Source organism: Cherax quadricarinatus, chromosome 33 (assembly GCF_038502225.1).
Source record: "Cherax quadricarinatus isolate ZL_2023a chromosome 33, ASM3850222v1, whole genome shotgun sequence".
NCBI classification, from domain to species: Eukaryota; Metazoa; Arthropoda; class Malacostraca; order Decapoda; family Parastacidae; genus Cherax; species Cherax quadricarinatus.
Genome location: NC_091324.1, coordinates 641,890 through 661,713, shown reverse-complemented (window position 1 = coordinate 661,713; position 19,824 = coordinate 641,890). Strand labels below are relative to the sequence as shown.

General features: G+C 47.1%; 1 protein-coding gene across 2 annotated transcripts in view; it reads right to left on the bottom strand.

Annotated features, from left to right (window-relative positions):
• LOC128693900 (AN1-type zinc finger protein 4-like) overlaps positions 1-2,805 on the bottom strand; it is a 70,670-nt gene extending 67,865 nt beyond the window's left edge. Inside the window, exon 1 of one of the 2 annotated variants that reach the window (XM_070090752.1) lies at positions 2,021-2,805. In XM_070090752.1, the coding sequence (XP_069946853.1) occupies positions 2,021-2,399 (379 nt within the window). In that variant the 5' untranslated portion in view covers positions 2,400-2,805. The remainder of the gene's footprint in view (positions 1-2,020) is intronic. The other variant, XM_070090753.1, reaches the window with a different exon arrangement.
• Positions 2,806-19,824: the final 17,019 nt, after the last annotated feature.

The window sequence follows — 19,824 nt, the reverse complement described above, 5'->3', positions numbered from 1 at the left end:
CTTGGTCCCACCTTATGTTTTTGTTATTGAAGTTGAATTTGGTGAAGGCTCCCTCTTGACTGATCATATTTAGTCGGTCTGGGTCTGGACCTCTATTATGTTGTGATCTGAGTATATTGTTTTTGATATGATGATATTTTGTATCAGATCATAATTGTTGTGAAGATGAGGTGCGGCATATTCTCCAATTTTGTAGGCTCTATTATTTGCTGGTTTAAGCTGAATTTGGTGCAGAGATTTAAAAGCTCATGTGTGTGTGCGCGAGTTTTCATCTGAGCTGCCTCCTGGTATTATCTCTGTTACCACATTATTTGCTGTATTCCTCCATTTTAGGTGCCTTAGGTTGAAATCCTTCAGGAGCAAGATGTTCGGGGCAGGAGCTGGAAGATTTTCCAGACAGTGGTCAATTTTCAAAAGCTGTTCCTGGCATTGTTGGGACGTTGCATCCGGAGGCTTGTATACAACCACAATGGCCAGGTTTTGGTTCTCGATCCTTACTGCTAAAACTTCAACTACATCATTTGAGGCATTTAGTAGTTCTGAGCATATAAGTGACTGTGATATATGGGCCAACCCTCCCCTCTTGTCTGTTCACTATGTCACATCTGTATAGGTTGTAACTTGGGATCCATATTTTGTTGTCCAAGTGAGCCTTTATGAGGGTTTCTGTGAAAACCCTCCCCCGTAACCTCACTTATCAGTCATAAAACCAAATTTTAATGGACCCTAGTGTGCCACGACTCTTTTAACAAAGCCAAATGGCTACTTTGTACTGCACCCATTCTCCTGTTTCCTGATTTTTCAAAACCCTTTACATTACAGGTTGATGCATGCGAGTCAGGGGTCGGGGCAGTACTCCTGCAAAAATCTGGGGAAAGAGTGCTTGCAGCCTGTGGCTTACTTCTCGGCCAAGTATCAACCTCACCAGAGGGCCTACTCCACCACTGAAAAAGAAACCCTCGCTCTGATACTGGTATTAGACCATTTCGAGGTCTACATGGGACAGTCAGTTCAAGTGGTCACATTCTACAGTGACCACAATCCACTAGTCTACCACAACTCCTTGAAGAACCACAACACATGTTTTGGTTCTCCCTTTCCAGTATTTAAATTTAGGCTAGGATGTGTTAGGGACTATATGAGTAGCCTAGCTCTCCCCCTCCCCTTTTTTTTATATAAAATATGTTTTAATTTTTTTTTTTTTTTTTTTTTTTTTTTTTTTTGGTGAGGGGACATTCTGCTACCGTCCACGAGTGTCTTGAACCAGTGTTGGCCCTACTGTCCACTGTCCCGCTCTGGGATAGAGTTTGACTATGTTTTGAGAAAAGTTGAGCCCTATCTAATGAGTTGGATGATTGAGGGGAAAGGCGATTCCTTTGTTCAGTGTCATGGCGGCAGGCTACCCATGGAGGTGGAAGCTTAGTCCTGACCACTTTTAGGATGGGGGTGTGGCATGCAAAGAATATTCTGTAATTTATTTGGTGTACATGTGCACACTCCCATATAGGCTGCTTCCCAACCAGCAAACTGGGTGCTAAGGGTTTAACGATTTTTAGGATACTCGTTGCTAAATCAGTGCCTTGGTTCATTGTCCAATCACAGGTGAGCCTGCCAAATTTTGAGACAATGTGGTTCACTCAGAGTCAGCATTTGCCAGACTCGCCTAGCAGCTGGTTGATTAGGGTCCTTTCTCTGGCTTCTGTTTGTCATTCTTTGTCACCATGTGGTACACTTATATTCAACTCTTGTACATAAGTGTACATAATTGTGTGTGTGTATATACATATATATATACATATATATATATATATATATATATATATATATATATATATATATATATATATATATATATCTGGTAAAGGAAATACAAGTTAAATATTACTGCTGAGTTTGTTTGCTGAAAAAACTCATTATGACCAGGTTACAGGCCATTCTTACCCGTGTTCGTAATACATCCCTAATAGATAGAAGCAGACTTACCTACGTACATGAGTGTAAGATATGTGCTCAGATTTACCTTGTGTTCGATACAGGAGTCCCTTCAGACCAAGAGCAGTGTCCCACTGAGAGACTCGAACACGGTAAGAGTCGCCCATGAGTGTCTCCACTGTCACCTCAATAGCATCTTCTTCCTCGTCATCGTCAGCATATTCTCCGTTGGGGGGATAGGACGAGTCGAGGGCCAGGGAATCCTCGGGATCCAGGTCTTCCTGGTGAAGGTGAGGTCCCAGCCTGCGGCGCCGCCCTTCCTCATCGGAATCTGATGAGTAATAGTCAGATCCCTTTGAGTTCTTGCTGCCCCCGCCATTTCCATCGCCGTCATTTCCATCGCCACCATTGTCACCATCACCTGGCGAATGATGTTGCTGCCCCTGCTCCCCTTCCCCGCCGGGCATCCTGGTCAGGTCAACTCCAGGGGCGGTTCAGGGCGCCGACCATTTTTCAGAACTGGCCAGCAGCACACGGCGGGTCCTCACCTCCATCACAGTCTGCCCTTTCTCTCCACTTACTTTAACAGCAACACCTATGCCATCTTTCCCACATGAAGCTGCATGCTGAGCAACTATACTCTATCATGTTCCCATCACTAACACACTGCAGAGTTACATCACGTCACTGTATATGACATCATCTTTCATAAATGCATAAAAGGTAGCATGTGTGTTTAAGGCATGAGATGGTCTGATCCATTAGACACTTGGGCACTGCTTGGGCAGTGCATGGAGGGCAGTGAGTCCTTCCCTACTTCACTCTGTGGTGACTTCAGACAGGCTGCCTTCACTGCTCTGGTATTCTGCCTGAAACAAAAGAAAATGCCAGCCTCATTATCCTTCCAATATTAATCTAATGATCTTACAACAGAATTTAAATTAATTTTATATAATTAATTTTAACCCCTAAATCCATGTGAGTCTTGGTTACAACAGTGAATCAAGTCACTCACAACATGAGAAATGGCAGACCCAAACATCGTCCAGTTCTCATCTCAAATTTATTGAAAAGTATTTGACACTAAAGGGAAACGTATACAGTGTACTTGATTCCACTTACCACATATTACTATTATTTATTCATCATATGTTCATCATTTGTTAACCAGTGAATAGCTAAAAAAAACTCTTTCCCCTCCCACCCCAACACTTCCATCCTCCCCCCCCCTCCAGCTCCACACAAGCTGTCTTTGAAGCTGATGCAGCTCCCTCTGTTGCCTCTGAATTTAATCTCATTCAGGTCAGACACTGGCAGTTTGATTCCAGTTCTTAATACTTGTGTGTGTAACTTTGAGCATGTCAGATCATCAAACTGTGTTCTTCCCCCATCTACCAATGAGTGTCTTTGGTGAGGTGCCTGAGGCTGCACCTCAGAGAGTGGTGTTGGTAGGACATGTTATAGTGCCCTCCACAAACTTTATTAATTATTACCAACAATGAAGATCTGATACAAAATATAACAGTATCACAACATAATAGAAGTACAGAAATGTATTCGCAGGGCTCCTGAGGGTGTCTTCAAATTCAGCTTCAGTAACAAATACATACAGTGGGATCAAGTCAACCATGTCCTAAATGAAACAAAATGGGAATATATCCTAAACAACACGGATCCAAACTTGAGGTATACTCAAGGCACATTCCCTTATGAAAAACAAAGAGGGGTCCCGTGGTTCGATTCCCGGTATTGTGGAAACATTTCGAAGCGTTTCCTCACACCGTTGTCCTGTTCACCTAGCAGCAAATAGGTACCTGGGTGTTACTCGACTGGTGTGGGTCGCATCTTGGGGGACAAGATTGAGGACCCCAATGGAAATAAGACAGTCCTCGATGGCGCACTGCTTTGGGTTATCCTTGGTGGCTAACCCTCCAGGGTTAAAAATCCGAACGAAATCTTATCTTATGTAAACTAGAATGAGAGAGATGCTCCCTATACAAGCAAAGGCGAAGAATCACAGAGCTGCTGAAGGGGGCCAGTGCATCTGCAATACAAAAGGGGGCACTGGTCAGAGAAATAGCAGATATTGAACTTCAGCTCAAGCAATCATACAAGACAAGAAACTCAGGAAGAACTTAGAGCCATCTAGGGCAAAAAACAACATCCAGTATTGGGCCCATGCTTAGACAAGAAGGAACTTACACAGGTGACAGCAAAGAAATGAGTGAGATACTAAAGACCCAGTATGACTCAGCATTTAGTGAGCCATTAACCAGACTAAGAATCGACAATCTAAAGAAAATTTTTGTGACCAAGACTCAAAATCTGGTCAATTAAAAAACTTTTGATATTACCCTAACACCACAAGACTTCGAAAAAAACAATAAACGACATGTTCATGTACTCTGCCCCAGGCCCAGACTTGTGGAACTCTGTGTTCAAGAACACACTCACTAACAACAGGCACAGCCCCACTCCACAAAGGTGGCAGTAAAGTAATTGCAAAGAACTAGAGACTGATGGCACTAACGTCCCGCCAGTGTAACATTTCCACAATAAAAAGCAGAGGCGCCACAAGTACACTGAAAGACAACACAATAGGTGTCAGGGGCCCCAAAACTGTTCAGCTGCCTCCCAGCATACGTAAGGGGGATTACCAATAGACCCCTGGCTGTGTTCAAGAAAGCGCTGAACAGGCACCTAAAGTCAGTACCTGACCAGCCGGGCTGTGGTTCATATGTCAGCTTGCATGCGGCCAGCAGTAACAGCTTGGTTGATCAGGCCCTGCACCACCGGGTCACAGGGACGTTGATTCCCATAATCCTCTCTCCAGGTATACCTTCAACACGCCAGTAGAAGCTAACTCATTCATGGAAATGAATATCAGCAAAATCAGTGACACTTAAGTGATGTATATGAACAAGTGTAATGTGTATGTATGCTGGCAGCAAGCAGTCCAACGTACGAGCCACAGCCCGACTGATGCTGCACCGACTTTAGGTATCTATCCAGCTCCCTCTTGAAGACAACCAGAGGTCTACTGGTAATGCCCTTTATGGCTGGTGGGAGGCATTTATTGCCTTCACAGTGAATATCTGATATTCTCTCTTTGGTACTATGTTATAACATCTGGATGCTTTATGACAACGTAACTGTGCATCAATAACATCGTGATTTGTGCTAACTTTCAGTACAGGGAAACGTGGATAACATTCAGTGGCCCGGTGGCCTGGTGGCTAAAGCTCCCGCTTCACACACGGAGGGCCCGGGTTCGATTCCCGGCGGGTGGAAACATTTCGACACGTTTCCTTACACCTGTTGTCCTGTTCACCTAGCAGCAAATAGGTACCTGGGTGTTAGTCGACTGGTGTGGGTCGCATCCTGGGGGACAAGATTAAGGACCCCAATGGAAATAAGTTAGACAGTTCTCGATGACGCACTGACTTTCTTGGGTTATCCTGGGTGGCTAACCCTCCGGGGTTAAAAATCCGAACGAAATCTTCAGCTTTTTTTATTAAGTGACACCCACCGGCCACCCACTGCACCTCACCCACTACCACCCACTGCACCTCACCCACTACCACCCACTGCACCTCACCCACTACCACCCACTGCACCTCACCCACTACCACCCACTGCACCTCACCCACTACCACCCACTGCACCTCACCCACTACACCTCACTCACTACCACCCACTGCACCTCACCCACTACCACCCACTGCACCTCACCCACTACCACCCACTGCACCTCACCCACTACCACCCACTGCACCTCACCCACTACAACTCACTGCACCTCACCCACTACCACCCACTGCACCTCACCCACTACCACCCACTGCACCACACCCACTACACCTCACCCACTACCACCCACTGCCAACCACTGCACCTCACCCACTACCACCCACTGCACATCACCCACTACCACCCACTGCACCTCACTCACTACCACTCACTGCACCTCACCCACTACCACAGCACCTACCACCCACTGCACCTCACATCACTACCACTCACAGCACCTCACCCACTACCACCCACTGCACCTCACCCACTACCACCCACTGCACCTCACCCACTACCACTCACTGCACCTCACCCACTACCACCCACTGCACCTCACCCACTACCACCCACTGCACCTCACCCACTACCACCCACTGCACCTCACCCAGTACAACTCACTGCACCTCACCCACTACCACTCACTGCACCTCACCCACTACCACCCACTGCACCTCACCCACTACCACCCACTGCACCTCACCCACTACCACTCACTGCACCTCACCCACTACCACCCACTGCACCTCACCCACTACCACTGCACCTCACCCACTGCCACTCACTGCACCTCACCCACTACCACCCACTGCACCTCACATCACTACCACTCACAGCACCTCACCCACTACCACCCACTGCACCTCACCCACTACCACCCACTGCACCTCATCCACTACAACTCACTGCACCTCACCCACTACCACTCACTGCACCTCACCCACTAACACCCACTGCGCCTCACCCACTACCATCCACTGCACCTCACCCACTACCACCCACTGCACCTCACCCAGTACAACTCACTGCACCTCACCCACTACCACCCACTGCGCCTCACCCACTACCACCCACTGCACCTCACTACCACTCACTGCACCTCACCCACTACCACCCACTGCACCTCACCCACTACCACTCACTGCACCTCACCCACTACCGCTCACTGCACCTCACCTACTACCACCCACTGCACCTCACCCACTACCACCCACTGCACCTCACCCACTACCACTCACTGCACCTCACCCACTACCACCCACTGCACCTCACCCACTACCACTCACTGCACCTCACCCACTACCACTCACTGCACTTCACCCACTACCACTCACTGTACCTCACCCACTACCACTCACTGCTCCTCACCCACTACCTCTCACTGCACCTCACCTACTACCACCCACTGCACCTCACCCACTACCACCCACTGCACCTCACCTACTACCACTCACTGCACTTCACCCACTACCACTCACTGCACCTCACCCACTACCACTCACTGCACCTCACCCACTACCACCCACTGCACCTCACCCACTACCACTCACTGCACCTCACCCACTACCACTCACTGCACCTCACCCACTACCACTCACTGCACCTCACCCACTACCACTCACTGCACCTCACCCACTACCACCCACTGCACCTCACCCACTACCACCCACTGCACCTCACCCACTACCACTCACTGCACCTCACCCACTACCACCCACTGCACCTCACCCACTACCACTCACTGCACCTCACCCACTACCACTCACTGCACTTCACCCACTACCACTCACTGCACCTCACCCACTACCATCCATCCCCCCTCGCATACCACCACATCTACCACTCTCTCCTGAGAACGCCTAGAAAAGACCCGGGGAAGGACAAGACCGGCGAACCTACTATAATACAATTCTCTTGAGACCTTCATTGTAATCTTGCAAACTTTCCTATGAGATGATTTCACATAGGAAAGCAGCAAGATTATCTTCGCTATCTGGTTATTGTCCCAGGAGCTACTGCAGTGTTTGTGAACTTACTATAAGAGACCTGCCATTCCTGCCGTGGCCTGGTGGCTGAAGCTCTCGCCTCACACAACTGGGGTCTGGGTTCGATTCACAGCAAGTGTAGAAACATTGGGCGTGTTTCTTTACACCGGTTGTCCATGTTCGACTTAATTTGCGGGAAATGCTCTACATAACATGCGGCTTTCTATATAGTAGTATGTCACTGATGTCAGCTAGGACTGTATACTTTGTACGTGTACTTGCAGAAAAAAAGATATTATATTATTAAGTGTAAGGAACTCACGTATTCCAACTACTGCCACACAGGATGTATGACAGAAGAAGTCTTGTAGCCAGGTTGAATACCTCAGGGGCTTGAAAGACATCCAAGTAAAAACGAGCCTGGAATCACAACAGGAAGGTTCAGAGGTACCTCTGGGATTCCACTCAAATAATCAACACTGACCTAATGGGCTGTGTTGTAAAGTTGCAGCTAAGGACTTCATGAGCTCCTCAGATCATTAGATACACTCCAAGCTATTGCAAAAGGCCAGTGCAGAGGTACGTCAAATGATATAAGCTGCTTAGCTGATACTGACACTATTGACAAGGACTGGAAGATTTAAAATGAGATCAACCCTGCAACAAATACCTAGTGGAATTCTGTCATCACTAGCGCTCCATAGATAGAGCTAGAAACAACACTGTATTTGAGAATTCTAGTACAGCTTTAAGCACCGCAGAGGGAACAGATCCATCATCCAGCAACGAAACATGCCTTGGATCTGTCAACTCTCCTACACCTGACAGTACACCTGCTGTCACTACTCCAACACCTGCCAACACTACCACAACACCTGCCAGTACACCTGGCAGCAGTGCTTCACCTCCCGATACTGAGTCAGGATTTTTTCCACCAAAGACTGATACAGCTAATATTGAGGTGACGAAACATTGCACTTGAACAAGTGATGCCCCAAAGCACGATCAGCAGACACATATCTGACAGAAATGGACAAAGGCATGGTAGAAGACGTGGAAGAGAAGGTAGGCACCCAGAACCATCTCGTTTTCCATCAACACAGTCCCAGGAAAACTCTCACCAGGTACATAATCATCAGGCTCACCAGAGGCAGAACCTGCTGAGAAATCAGGAGTGAAACACAACTGGTGGAACAAATAGGAGTCCACCCTCCCAGGCACCTAGGCAGAGCTCTCGCTGTCATCGGAGGGGGCACACCACCGACAACTGCCTGTGAGATAAGTGCAATTACTCCCACAAGAGGGGTCACCATTAGGACCAATGTCGTAAGAAAAAGGAACTTGAGAGACAGGATCACCAGGGCTATAAACTATTCCACACTAATAGGGTCAACAGGAAAGGTGGTGGAGTAGCGATGTATACCAGAGATAATTTAAATTGTTTAGACAAGATATAAGATTAGAAACATCAGACACAAAATCTGTTTGACTACATTTTCTCGAGGGGTTGAGAAAAATTAATTTTGGGTGTGATTTATAGGCCACCAAATCTTAACAGGAAGTGCAGTAAGCTGCTATTGGACGAAATTCATAAGGTGTCTAGATATGAAAATGTTGTGTTAATGGGAGATTTTAACTTCAGACTACTGACTGGAACAATGTGACAGCAAATCACACCTGTCAGACACTGCAGCATCATAGGACCTTGATACATAGAATTCATCAACACCTTTCCAACCTTAGGACGAAGACCTACTTAGACTAGTGGATGGTTCCACTATGACCCCGCCTCCTGCTGCTTCGCCTCGCCTGACTACAGTACATAAGCCACGTCTACAGCCCTATGCTGTACATTCTACAAGGCTGATGGACTGAACACATCGACTCCAGGCTGAGGGACTGATTACCTCAAACTCCTCCTCTCCTTACACTTTTCTGCTTTGTATTGGACTGATGAAGCCACTGTGTGGCGAAACGTTTCCTCAATAAAGATTCCCATATGTTGCATAAGTGTCTCAATCTTTAACTTGTCGTTTTTTTAAACCATTTATCACCTTCTTGTGGATGATCATCAGTAATGGCAATACATTGATTGTCTGAACAATATAAATGTTAACGAAGTGAAAATGTGGCGGTAATTTTGTACAGACGAAGTTATTTATGATGTTAATTAAAACTAGAACATGATTTATATATTTAACCTTCTTGATACTTTTTTCCCTCTTCAAGTGACTGTTATGACAGTAAATGTAATGTGACTGTACATTACCCTTTGATTACATTTTCATATACTATGATATTCGTCGTACATGGCTTCAAAACAAAAAAAAATCCCTGACACTATTACTGTTTTCCGGACTTTAATTCGTGAAACCCTCTTTCCAGAATTCTATGTAGACTCAGGAAGTCTACCAGCTCAGGCTGGAACCCATCCTCTGTGATGGAATGACAGAAAACCTAGGTTTCGTTCCCACTGTGTAACTATCATATAAAGTAAGGGATCAGCATACTGCTGATATGTCAGTGCTGCATTATTTACCATGTGAAAATTTCCAGATGAGAAATCATAATCTTCAGCACACTCATTATGGATTCTCACCATTTCTCGACCGTCTGTTCAGCTTCATTGCAAGGCACGTAAGTTCCCCCGTTTTCTAATAACAAGTTCATTTTTCCCACTATAATCTACCTTGTTAATTATTACTATCGCTTTGGCTTTGTTTCGTAAGGTGAAGTCCAGAATCTTTCCTTAATTCATGGTATAACTTAACAAATCTTTAAGGATAATTGTGCTGGACAATTATCATCAAAGATTTGTTAAGTTATACCATGAATTAAAGAAAGGTCTTAGACTTCACCTTACGAAACAGACAAAACAAATGGGATAGTAATTATACACAAGGTAGATTATAATGGAAAAATGAACATGTTATTAGAAAAGGGAGGGGGAGAACTTAGGTGTTTTATTAAAGTAAAAATGTAGAAGATCGCAAACCATACCACGGGCGAGAATAGAACCCGCGGTCAGAGAGTCTCAAAACTCCAGACCGTCTCGTTAGCCACTGGACCAGCTAGCCACAATAAGATTCGTCAAACTAGGTATATTTCTACACCATAGGAAGGTTAGCACAGGCACCACTGTGACCACAAATGCAAGTTTTTACAGACGAATCTCCAGCTAGCGTGGCCGTGACGAACTCTAGCTCAAGTCCCCTCAAAGCCGTTAATATGACTCACGAAATCGTAATGACACGATCGCGGGTTCTATCCCCGCCCGTGGTATGGTTTGTTTGCAATCGTGTCATTACGATTTCGTGAATCATGTAGAATATCGGGTTGAATAAATGGACAGATACGGCGAACATATTTTTCATTATTTGAAACTCATTTTCTTGACTTAGAAAACATATTTTCACGACATAAAAAAAAAAAATGACGCAGAACATATTTTCCTGAAGGAAGAACACTTCTGAAGGAGAACATATTTTTTATGACGAACAGATGTTCATGAGGTAGGACATACTTTCATGACATAGAACTCATACACTCATGATCCACATCTTTTTGTGACCAAGTACATAGTGACAAAGTACATAGTGAACAAGTACACAGTGACCAGGTACATAGTGAACAAGTACAAAGTGACCAGGTACATAGTGAACAAGTACAAAGTGACCAGGTACATAGTGACCAAGTACAAAGTGACTAAGTACATAGTGAACAAGTACAAAGTGACCAGGTACATAATGACCAAGTAGATAGTAAACAAGTACACAGTGACCAGGCACACAGTGACCAAGTATACAGTAAACAAGTACACAGTGACCAGGCACACAGTGACCAAGTATACAGTAAACAAGTACACAGTGACCAGGCACACAGTGACCAGGCACACAGTGACCAAGTATACAGTAAACAAGTACACAGTGACCAGATACATAGTGACTAAGTACATAGTGACCAAGTACATAGTGACCAGGTACATAGTGACCAAGTACAAAGTGACCAGGTACATAGTGACCAAGTACATAGTGACCAGGTACATAGTGACCAAGTACAAAGTGACTAAGTACATAGTGAACAAGTACAAAGTGACCAGGTACATAATGACCAAGTAGATAGTAAACAAGTACACAGTGACCAGGCACACAGTGACCAAGTATACAGTAAACAAGTACACAGTGACCAGGCACAGTGACCAAGTATACAGTAAACAAGTACACAGTGACCAGGCACACAGTGACCAGGCACACAGTGACCAAGTATACAGTAAACAAGTACACAGTGACCAGATACATAGTGACTAAGTACATAGTGACCAAGTACATAGTGACCAGGTACATAGTGACCAAGTACAAAGTGACCAGGTACATAGTGACCAAGTACAAAGTGACTAAGTACATAGTGAACAAGTACAAAGTGACCAGGTACATAATGACCAAGTAGATAGTAAACAAGTACACAGTGACCAGGCACACAGTGACCAAGTATACAGTAAACAAGTACACAGTGACCAGGCACACAGTGACCAAGTATACAGTAAACAAGTACACAGTGACCAGGCACACGGTGACCAGGCACACAGTGACCAAGTATACAGTAAACAAGTACATAGTGACCAAGTACATAGTGACCAGGTACATAGTGACCAAGTACATAGTGACCAAGTACATAGTGACCAGGTACATAGTGACCAAGTACATAGTGACCAGGCATGCAGTGATCTCAATTCAACTGTAATACAACTAATATTACAAAACATTGATAAAATACTATTTTAAGTGTGTATTGTTATGATTAAAGAGAAGAACAGACGGAGACTCCAACTGTGGTCCTGGCACGTAGTCTAATGTATCACTGCGCTATGAGGCTTAAACACGAAGATTTCGCAAACAGCACTTCTGTGACTTGTCTCTCAGCAGCCACTAGCTGTGGCCCTATCTTCTCACAGCCCCAGAAACCTTCACAGTACATCTATTCTTATACCTGTCTTCTCCATGAAATTGCATGCTATGCATGTCAGTGACACTGGCTTATGCTACCTGTCTGTTCTCTTTCTTAAATATTGGAACTACATTTGCTGTCTTCCATACCATTGGCAGTTGCCCCTGGTCGATTTACTTGTCCAAGATTGTTGCTAGTGGTAAATACAGTTCCACTCCCTCTCTCAGGACCCATTGAGAGAGATATAACCTATTTGCATTCAAGGTATCTAGTTCACGCAATACGTTCGTCAGTTCTTTGTCTGTTACACATACTGTGCACAACATTCACTGGTGAACTCTGTTTCGTCTGTGAATATCTCAATTTCTTACTGAGCTCCTCACAGACTTCCTGGTTATTCTTTATGATCTCTCCTTCCTTCTTCAGCCTGATTACCTAATCTTTTACTGATGTCTTTCTCCTGATGTGGCTGTATAGGAACTTTGGGTCGGACTTGGTTTTCGACGCTATGTCATACCCAAATTGTCGTTTAGTCTTTCTTATTACCCATGTATGTTTTTTCTAGCTCTTCTTGTCTTCCTGCGTTCTTTGTCTTCTGTTTTTTTTTGTTTTTTTTTACATGCACTAGCACTTTTAGCTTTTGCCTCACTGTTATTCCTATTGTTTCTCTTGTTTCTGAGTAAGAATTTCTCCTCTGCCTCCCGGCACTCTTTCCAACTACATACTCCATTTCATTATCTGTTTTCCCTTCCAGCATTTCCCTTCCAGCATTTCCCTTCCAGCATTTCCTGCATTGCATTAAAAAATTTCCTCATGTTCGTGTTGTCACCTTCTTTGAAGTTTGGCTTCTCCCATCCTTCCTGTGCTAATTCTCTCTCCAAGTTTACTGCCATAAGATATTGAAAATTCAGAACTATATGGACGATTGGAGGGTTTTCATATTCAGTATCCTCTAAGTCAGTATTACTTAAGGTAAATACAAGGTCCAGCCTTGCTGGTTGATCACTCTCTCTCTCTCTCCACGGTTGTGTCCCCGACGTGTTAGTGTATGAAGTTCTCCATCACTACGTCCAGTATGTTATCTCTCCACATTTCTGGTCCCCAGTGTGGCTAGTTCTCTCAGTCTGTTTCCTTGTGTTATAGTTTTCCAAGATCAGCAGCTTTTCATTGCTCATGTGGACTCCTCTGGCCACCTCTGTTATTGTATCCACTATTGCTCTGTTATTATCATCATATTTTTGTCTTGGTCTCCTGTTTCATGGAGGGTTGTACTTCACAGCTAGCACCACCTTGGGACCCTGGGTCTTGACTGCGACTACTACATCATAAGCATTTGCCTCTTCTGTTTATTTTCATCTCAAAACTCCACTGCTTCCAAATTATCATTACTACTCCACCTCCTTTGTTTCCTGTGTCCTTTCTCATACTTTGATAACCAGCCAGAATGATCGTTTCTGTTATCTCTGTGAACGTTGCCTCTGCGAGTGCTATGTCAGGAGATATCTCCGTTACATTTCGATTCATTCTTCGCTTTTATTTATTCCATCTGCACTTGTATACTCTACTTTCAGTTTCCTTTCTGTTACTGTGGTGCGGTTCTTGGGCTCCTGATTTTTTGTACGTAGCAGATGGGTCAGGGTGTGGGAAGAGGGGGGTTGGGGGTGAGAGTTAGCGGTAGTTGTTGGTCGTTTCTTGCCCTGGAAGGGGACAGGATCATGGATGTAGATGAGAGAAGATGAGGTTGGGGCATAAGGGGGAAAGTGAAGAGTGGGGGTTGTGGTGATGGGCAGTTGTGAATTACGTTTTTACAATGGGAGGGGTGATGATGGTGGTTGTAGGATGGGAGGTTAATGTGTTTGAGTGGGAAGGGAAAAGGCTAATACACGAGTTGGGGGTCAATGAGGAGTTTGTATGGAGATCCTTAGGACGCTGAGCTTGCACTCCTGTCTCTCCTGGCTCTCCTTCCCTCCTCTTTTTCTCTCTGTGTATGTATGTGTGTGTGTGTGTGAGAGAGAGAGAGAGAGAGAGAGAGAGAGCGTGCCAACTCGTGTTTACGGGAGTGAAGACTCAGCTCCTGGCTCTGCCACTCGGCTCCTGGCCCCGTAAGTTGCTTCAGGCTAAGACACTTACCATCACTCGTAAAGACAAAGACTGATCACCTCAAACTACCTATGAAGAAATGATGAAACTACTTAACGACCTTGATATAACACGAAAAATGGAAACAGACAACACATCGCCATGGGCGCTGAGTACAGCGGAATACCTACGTGAGCCAGCAGCAGCAAAGGTGTTCAACTAAACTCTTCAGCCAGGACAACTGCTAGGAAAAAAATCTGTTGACCCATATAAAATAAAAGGACAGACAAAAGGCATTGAACTGCAGACCAATATATTTAATATACTATATATATACTGTCAAAAGTTCTGATAGAAAATGATATCGGAGAGAAGATTCTTCACAGAAAATCAGCAAGCATTTAGTGATGGAAAATTCTGTCCTAGGGGTCTGCAGGAGCTCAATAACAGAACAACAGATACGAAACAAGACACAAGGATGAGTGAGCTGCAGCTTTATGAATTGCACTAAAAAATCATTTGATACAGTACCACGCCTGAAATTAGAGGAATAGGCAGAGTGCTCCAGTGTGTCTAGAATTACATGAATGATAAAGCAGAGTAACAGTATGGAATGAGACATCAGAATGGGAGAGAGTAACGTATGGAATTCCGCAATGATCAGTATTTGGAAAATTTTTGTTTCTGATATGAGTAAACGGTCTACTAGAGAGATGTAAAACTAATGAGAAGGAAGACACAGGAGAGAACGGTAATAACCTCCAGAGAGACCTCAACAGATTTCAGATGTAAGCAAACAAGTGGAGAAGGTTAGGAGTAAAGATACAAAATCCAAAATAGGAAGAGAGAAGCTGTAGAGTGAAAAGGAGCTGGAGGTTAACATAACACCAAGCATATCACCGGAATTACACAAACCGTATAAGGTTTAGCAAACTTCACAACAGGAGCCTGAACAAAAAATCCTTCAGAACTTTGAATACGACAAACACTAGACCAGCCACTGAGTACTGGGCCTCAGCATGACCCTTCACCTGGTCAATCACGTGATGATGCTCGAGAGAGGTCACATTGGGTCAGCTGCCAACTTAGCGTCCAAGAAGTACCTTCAGGACATGCAACAAACTCATTTAGGGAACTTCAGCATAGTGCGCCAGCCACAGTGTAGAGTATGTCAGCCATGGTTATAGAAAGAACACGACGCACACTGAAAAAGCACAACGCTCTTTGAAAGAGCACAGTGCTCTTTGAAAGAGCACAGCACTCTTTGAAAGAGAATAATGCACTTTGAAAGAGAAGAACGCTCTTTGAAAGAGTACAGAGCTCTTTGAAAGAGTGAACAACCAGCACATACCTCATTCGGATGTTTTATAGAAAGGAGCTAAGGAATCAGCAGGTCGACATTGATGGAGAGGCAGATCCAGGAGCTGTAACCTGATTCGAGTAAGAGGCTGTCTGCTCGATCGAGCTTCCTGACGTTAAAGCCAACACTGACAGCTGATATATATGATACCACAGCCGGAAAACTTCATGCGTGCGTTTGAGCATTGAGCAGACTTCTTATACGTCAGCAATGTGCTGGTACACTGCTGTGTACGATACACAGTGTGCTGGTACACTGCTGTGTACGATACACACTGTGTATCGTACACAACAGTGTGTTGGTACACTATTGTGAATGACAGTTACACATTTATACTCAGCATCAGCTGGGAGACTTCAGCAGTGTCAGTTACTCTGGTAGATGTTGAGAGGAGGGTGATAGTAGGTGGGGAGAGATGGCTGGTAGGGAGCTGGTATGTGGGTAGAGGTGGCTGGTAGGGAGCTGGTATGTGGAGAGAGGTGGCTGGTAGGGAGCTGGTATGTGGAGAGAGGTGGCTGGTAGGGAGCTGGTATGTGGAGAGAGGTGGCTGGTAGGGAGCTGGTATGTGGAGAGAGGTGGCTGGTAGGGAGCTGGTATGTGGAGAGAGGTGGCTGGTAGGGAGCTGGTATGTGGGTAGAGGTGGCTGGTAGGGAGCTGGTATGTGGGGAGAAGTGGCTGGTAGGGAGCTGGTATGTGGGGAGAAGTGGCTGGTAGGGAGCTGGTATGTGGAGAGAGGTGGCTGGTAGGGAGCTGGTATGTGGAGAGAGGTGGCTGGTAGGGAGCTGGTATGTGGAGAGAGGTGGCTGGTAGGGAGCTGGTATGTGGAGAGAGGTGGCTGGTAGGGAGCTGGTATGTGGAGAGAGGTGGCTGGTAGGGAGCTGGTATGTGGAGAGAGGTGGGTGGTAGGGAGCTGGTATGTGGGTAGAGGTGGCTGGTAGGGAGCTGGTATGTGGGGAGAAGTGGCTGGTAGGGAGCTGGTATGTGGGGAGAAGTGGCTGGTAGGGAGCTGGTATGTGGAGAGAGGTGGCTGGTAGGGAGCTGGTATGTGGGAAGAAGTGGCTGGTAGGGAGCTGGTATGTGAGGAGAGGTGGCTGGTAGGGAGCTGGTATGTGGAGAGAGGTGGCTGGTAGGGAGCTGGTATGTGGAGAGAGGTGGCTGGTAGGGAGCTGGTATGTGGAGAGAGGTGGCTGGAAGGGAGCTGGTATGTGGGTAGAGGTGGCTGGTAGGGAGCTGGTATGTGGAGAGAGGTGGCTGGAAGGGAGCTGGTATGTGGGGAGAGGTGGCTGGTAGGGAGCTGGTATGTGGAGAGAGGTGGCTGGTAGGGAGCTGGTATGTGGGGTGAGGTGGCTGGTAGGGAGCTGGTATGTGGGGAGAGGTGGCTGGTAGGGAGCTGGTATGTGGGGAGAGGTGGCTGGTAGGGAGCTGGTATGTGGAGAGAGGTGGCTGGAAGGGAGCTGGTATGTGGAGAGAGGTGGCTGGTAGGGAGCTGGTATGTGGGGAGAGGTGGCTGGTAGGGAGCTGGTATGTGGAGAGAGGTGGCTGGTAGGGAGCTGGGATGTGGGGAGAGGTGGCTGGTAGGGAGATGGTATTTGGGGTGAGGTGGCTATTAGGGAGTTAGTATGTTGGGAGCGGTTGCTGGTTGGTAGCTGGTATGTGGGGAGAGATGGCTGGTAGGAAGCTGGTATGAGGGGAGATGTGGCTGGTAGGGAGCTAATATGTGGGGAGAGATGGCTGGTAAGGAGCTGATATGTGAAGAGAGGTGGCTGGTAGGAAGCTGGTGTGTGGGGAGAGGTGGCTGGTAGGGAGCCAGTATGTGGGGAGAGATGGCTGGTAGGAAGCTGATATGTGGAGAGAGGTGGTTGGTAGGGAGCTGGTGTGTGGGGAGAGGTGGCTGGTAGGGAGCCAGTATGTGGGGAGAGATGGCTGGTAGGAAGCTGATATGTGGGGAGAGATGGCTGGTAGGGAGCTGATATGTGGGGAGAGGTGGCTGGTAGGGAGCTAGTATGTGGGGAGAGGTGGCTGGTAGGGAGCTGGTATGTGGGGAGAGGTGGCTGGTAGGGAGCTGGTATGTGGGGAGAAGTGGCTGGTAGGGAGCTGGTATGCGAGGAGAGGTGGCTGGTAGGGAGCTGGTATGTGGAGAGAGGTGGCTGGTAGGGAGCTGGTATGTGGAGAGAGGTGGCTGGTAGGGAGCTGATATGTGGAGGGAGGTGGTTGGTAGGGAGCTGGTATGTGGGGAGAGATGGCTGGTAGGAAGCTGATATGTGGGGAGAAATGGCTGGTAGGGAGCTGGTATGTTGGGAGAGGTGGCTGGTAGGGAGCTGGTATGTGGGGAGAGGTTGCTGGTAGGGAGCTGATATGTGGGGAGAGATGGTAGGTAGGGAGCGGGTATGTTTACCTGGACCTGGAGTATACCTGGAGAGAGTTCCCGGGGTCAACGCCCCCGCGGCCCGGTCTGTGACCAGGCCTCCTGGTGGATCAGAGCCTGATCAACCAGGCTGTTGCTGCTGGCTGCACGCAAACCAACGTACGAGCCACAGCCCGGCTGGTCAGGAACCGACTTTAGGTGCTTGTCCAGTGCCAGCTTGAAGACTGCCAGGGGTCTGTTGGTAATCCCCCTTTGTGGGGAGAGGTGGCTGGTAGGGAGCTGGTATGTGGGGAGAGGTGGCAAGTAGGGAGCTAGTATGTGGGGAGAGGTGGCTGGTAGGGAGCTAGTATGTGGGGACAGGTGGCTGGTAGGGAGCTGGTATGTGGGGAGAGGGGGCAAGTAGGGAGCTAGTATGTGGGGAGAGGTGGCTGGTAGGGAGCTGATATGTGGAGGGAGGTGGTTGGTAGGGAGCTGGTATGTGGGGAGAGGTGGCTGGTTGGTAGCTAGTATGTGGGGAGAGATGGCTGGTAGGAAGCTGATATGTGGGGAGAGATGGCTGGTAGGGAGCTGATATGTGGGGAGAGATGGTTGGTAGGGAGCTGGAATGTGGGGAGAGGTGGTTGGTAGGGATCTGGTATGTGAGGAGAGGTGGCTGGTAGGGAGCTAGTATGTGGGGAGAGGTGGCTGGTAGGGAGCTAGTATGTGGGGAGAGGTGGCTGGTAGGGAGCTAGTATGTGGGGAGAGGTGGCTGGTAGGGAGGTAGTATGTGGGGAGAGGTGGCTGGTAGGGAGCTGGTATGTGGGGAGAGGTGGCTGGTAGGAAGCTGATATGTGATGAGAGATGGCTGGTAGGGAGCTGATATGTGATGAGAGATGGCTGGTAGGGAGCTGATATGTGGGGAGAGATGGTTGGTAGGGAGCTGGTATGTGGGGAGAGGTGGCTGGTAGGGATCTGGTATGTGGGGAGAGGTGGCTGGTAGGGAGCTAGTATGTGGGGAGAGCTGGCTGGTAGGGAGCTAGTATGTGGGGAGAGGTGGCTGGTAGGGAGATGATATGTGGGGAGAGGTGGCTGGTAGGGAGCTGGTATGTGGGGAGAGGTGGCTGGTAATGAGCTAGTATGTGGGGAGAGGTGGCTGGTAGGGAGCTAGTGTATGGGAAGAGAAGGGGCCATGTATCTCTCCACCTACAGCTCCCCGTGGCAGGTGAGTTATGGGTCACAAGAATGTTGTTACATCGACCCACCTGTCAGGTAACCTCCCCACCTCCACCCCGGGAAGGACCATCACCACACGTGGATGACCTCCTCACCTCCGTCCACCCATGGGAGGACTACTACTCCCCCCCGACACACACACAATTTAATTAAGAAGAGATACGATAAAGCTCACAGAGTAGGGAGAGAGTGGACCAGCGAAAGGGCGGAGCCAGGAGCTGTGATTCAACCCCTGCAACCACAATTATGTGAGTACAGTGATAAAAATCATTGAACTAAAGCAGGAAATGTGTGTATGTGTTCACACACACAAAAATGGTGTTTTCAATATTGTGAATATTCATGCCACCCAGACATCTGAATTAGAAAAAACTACA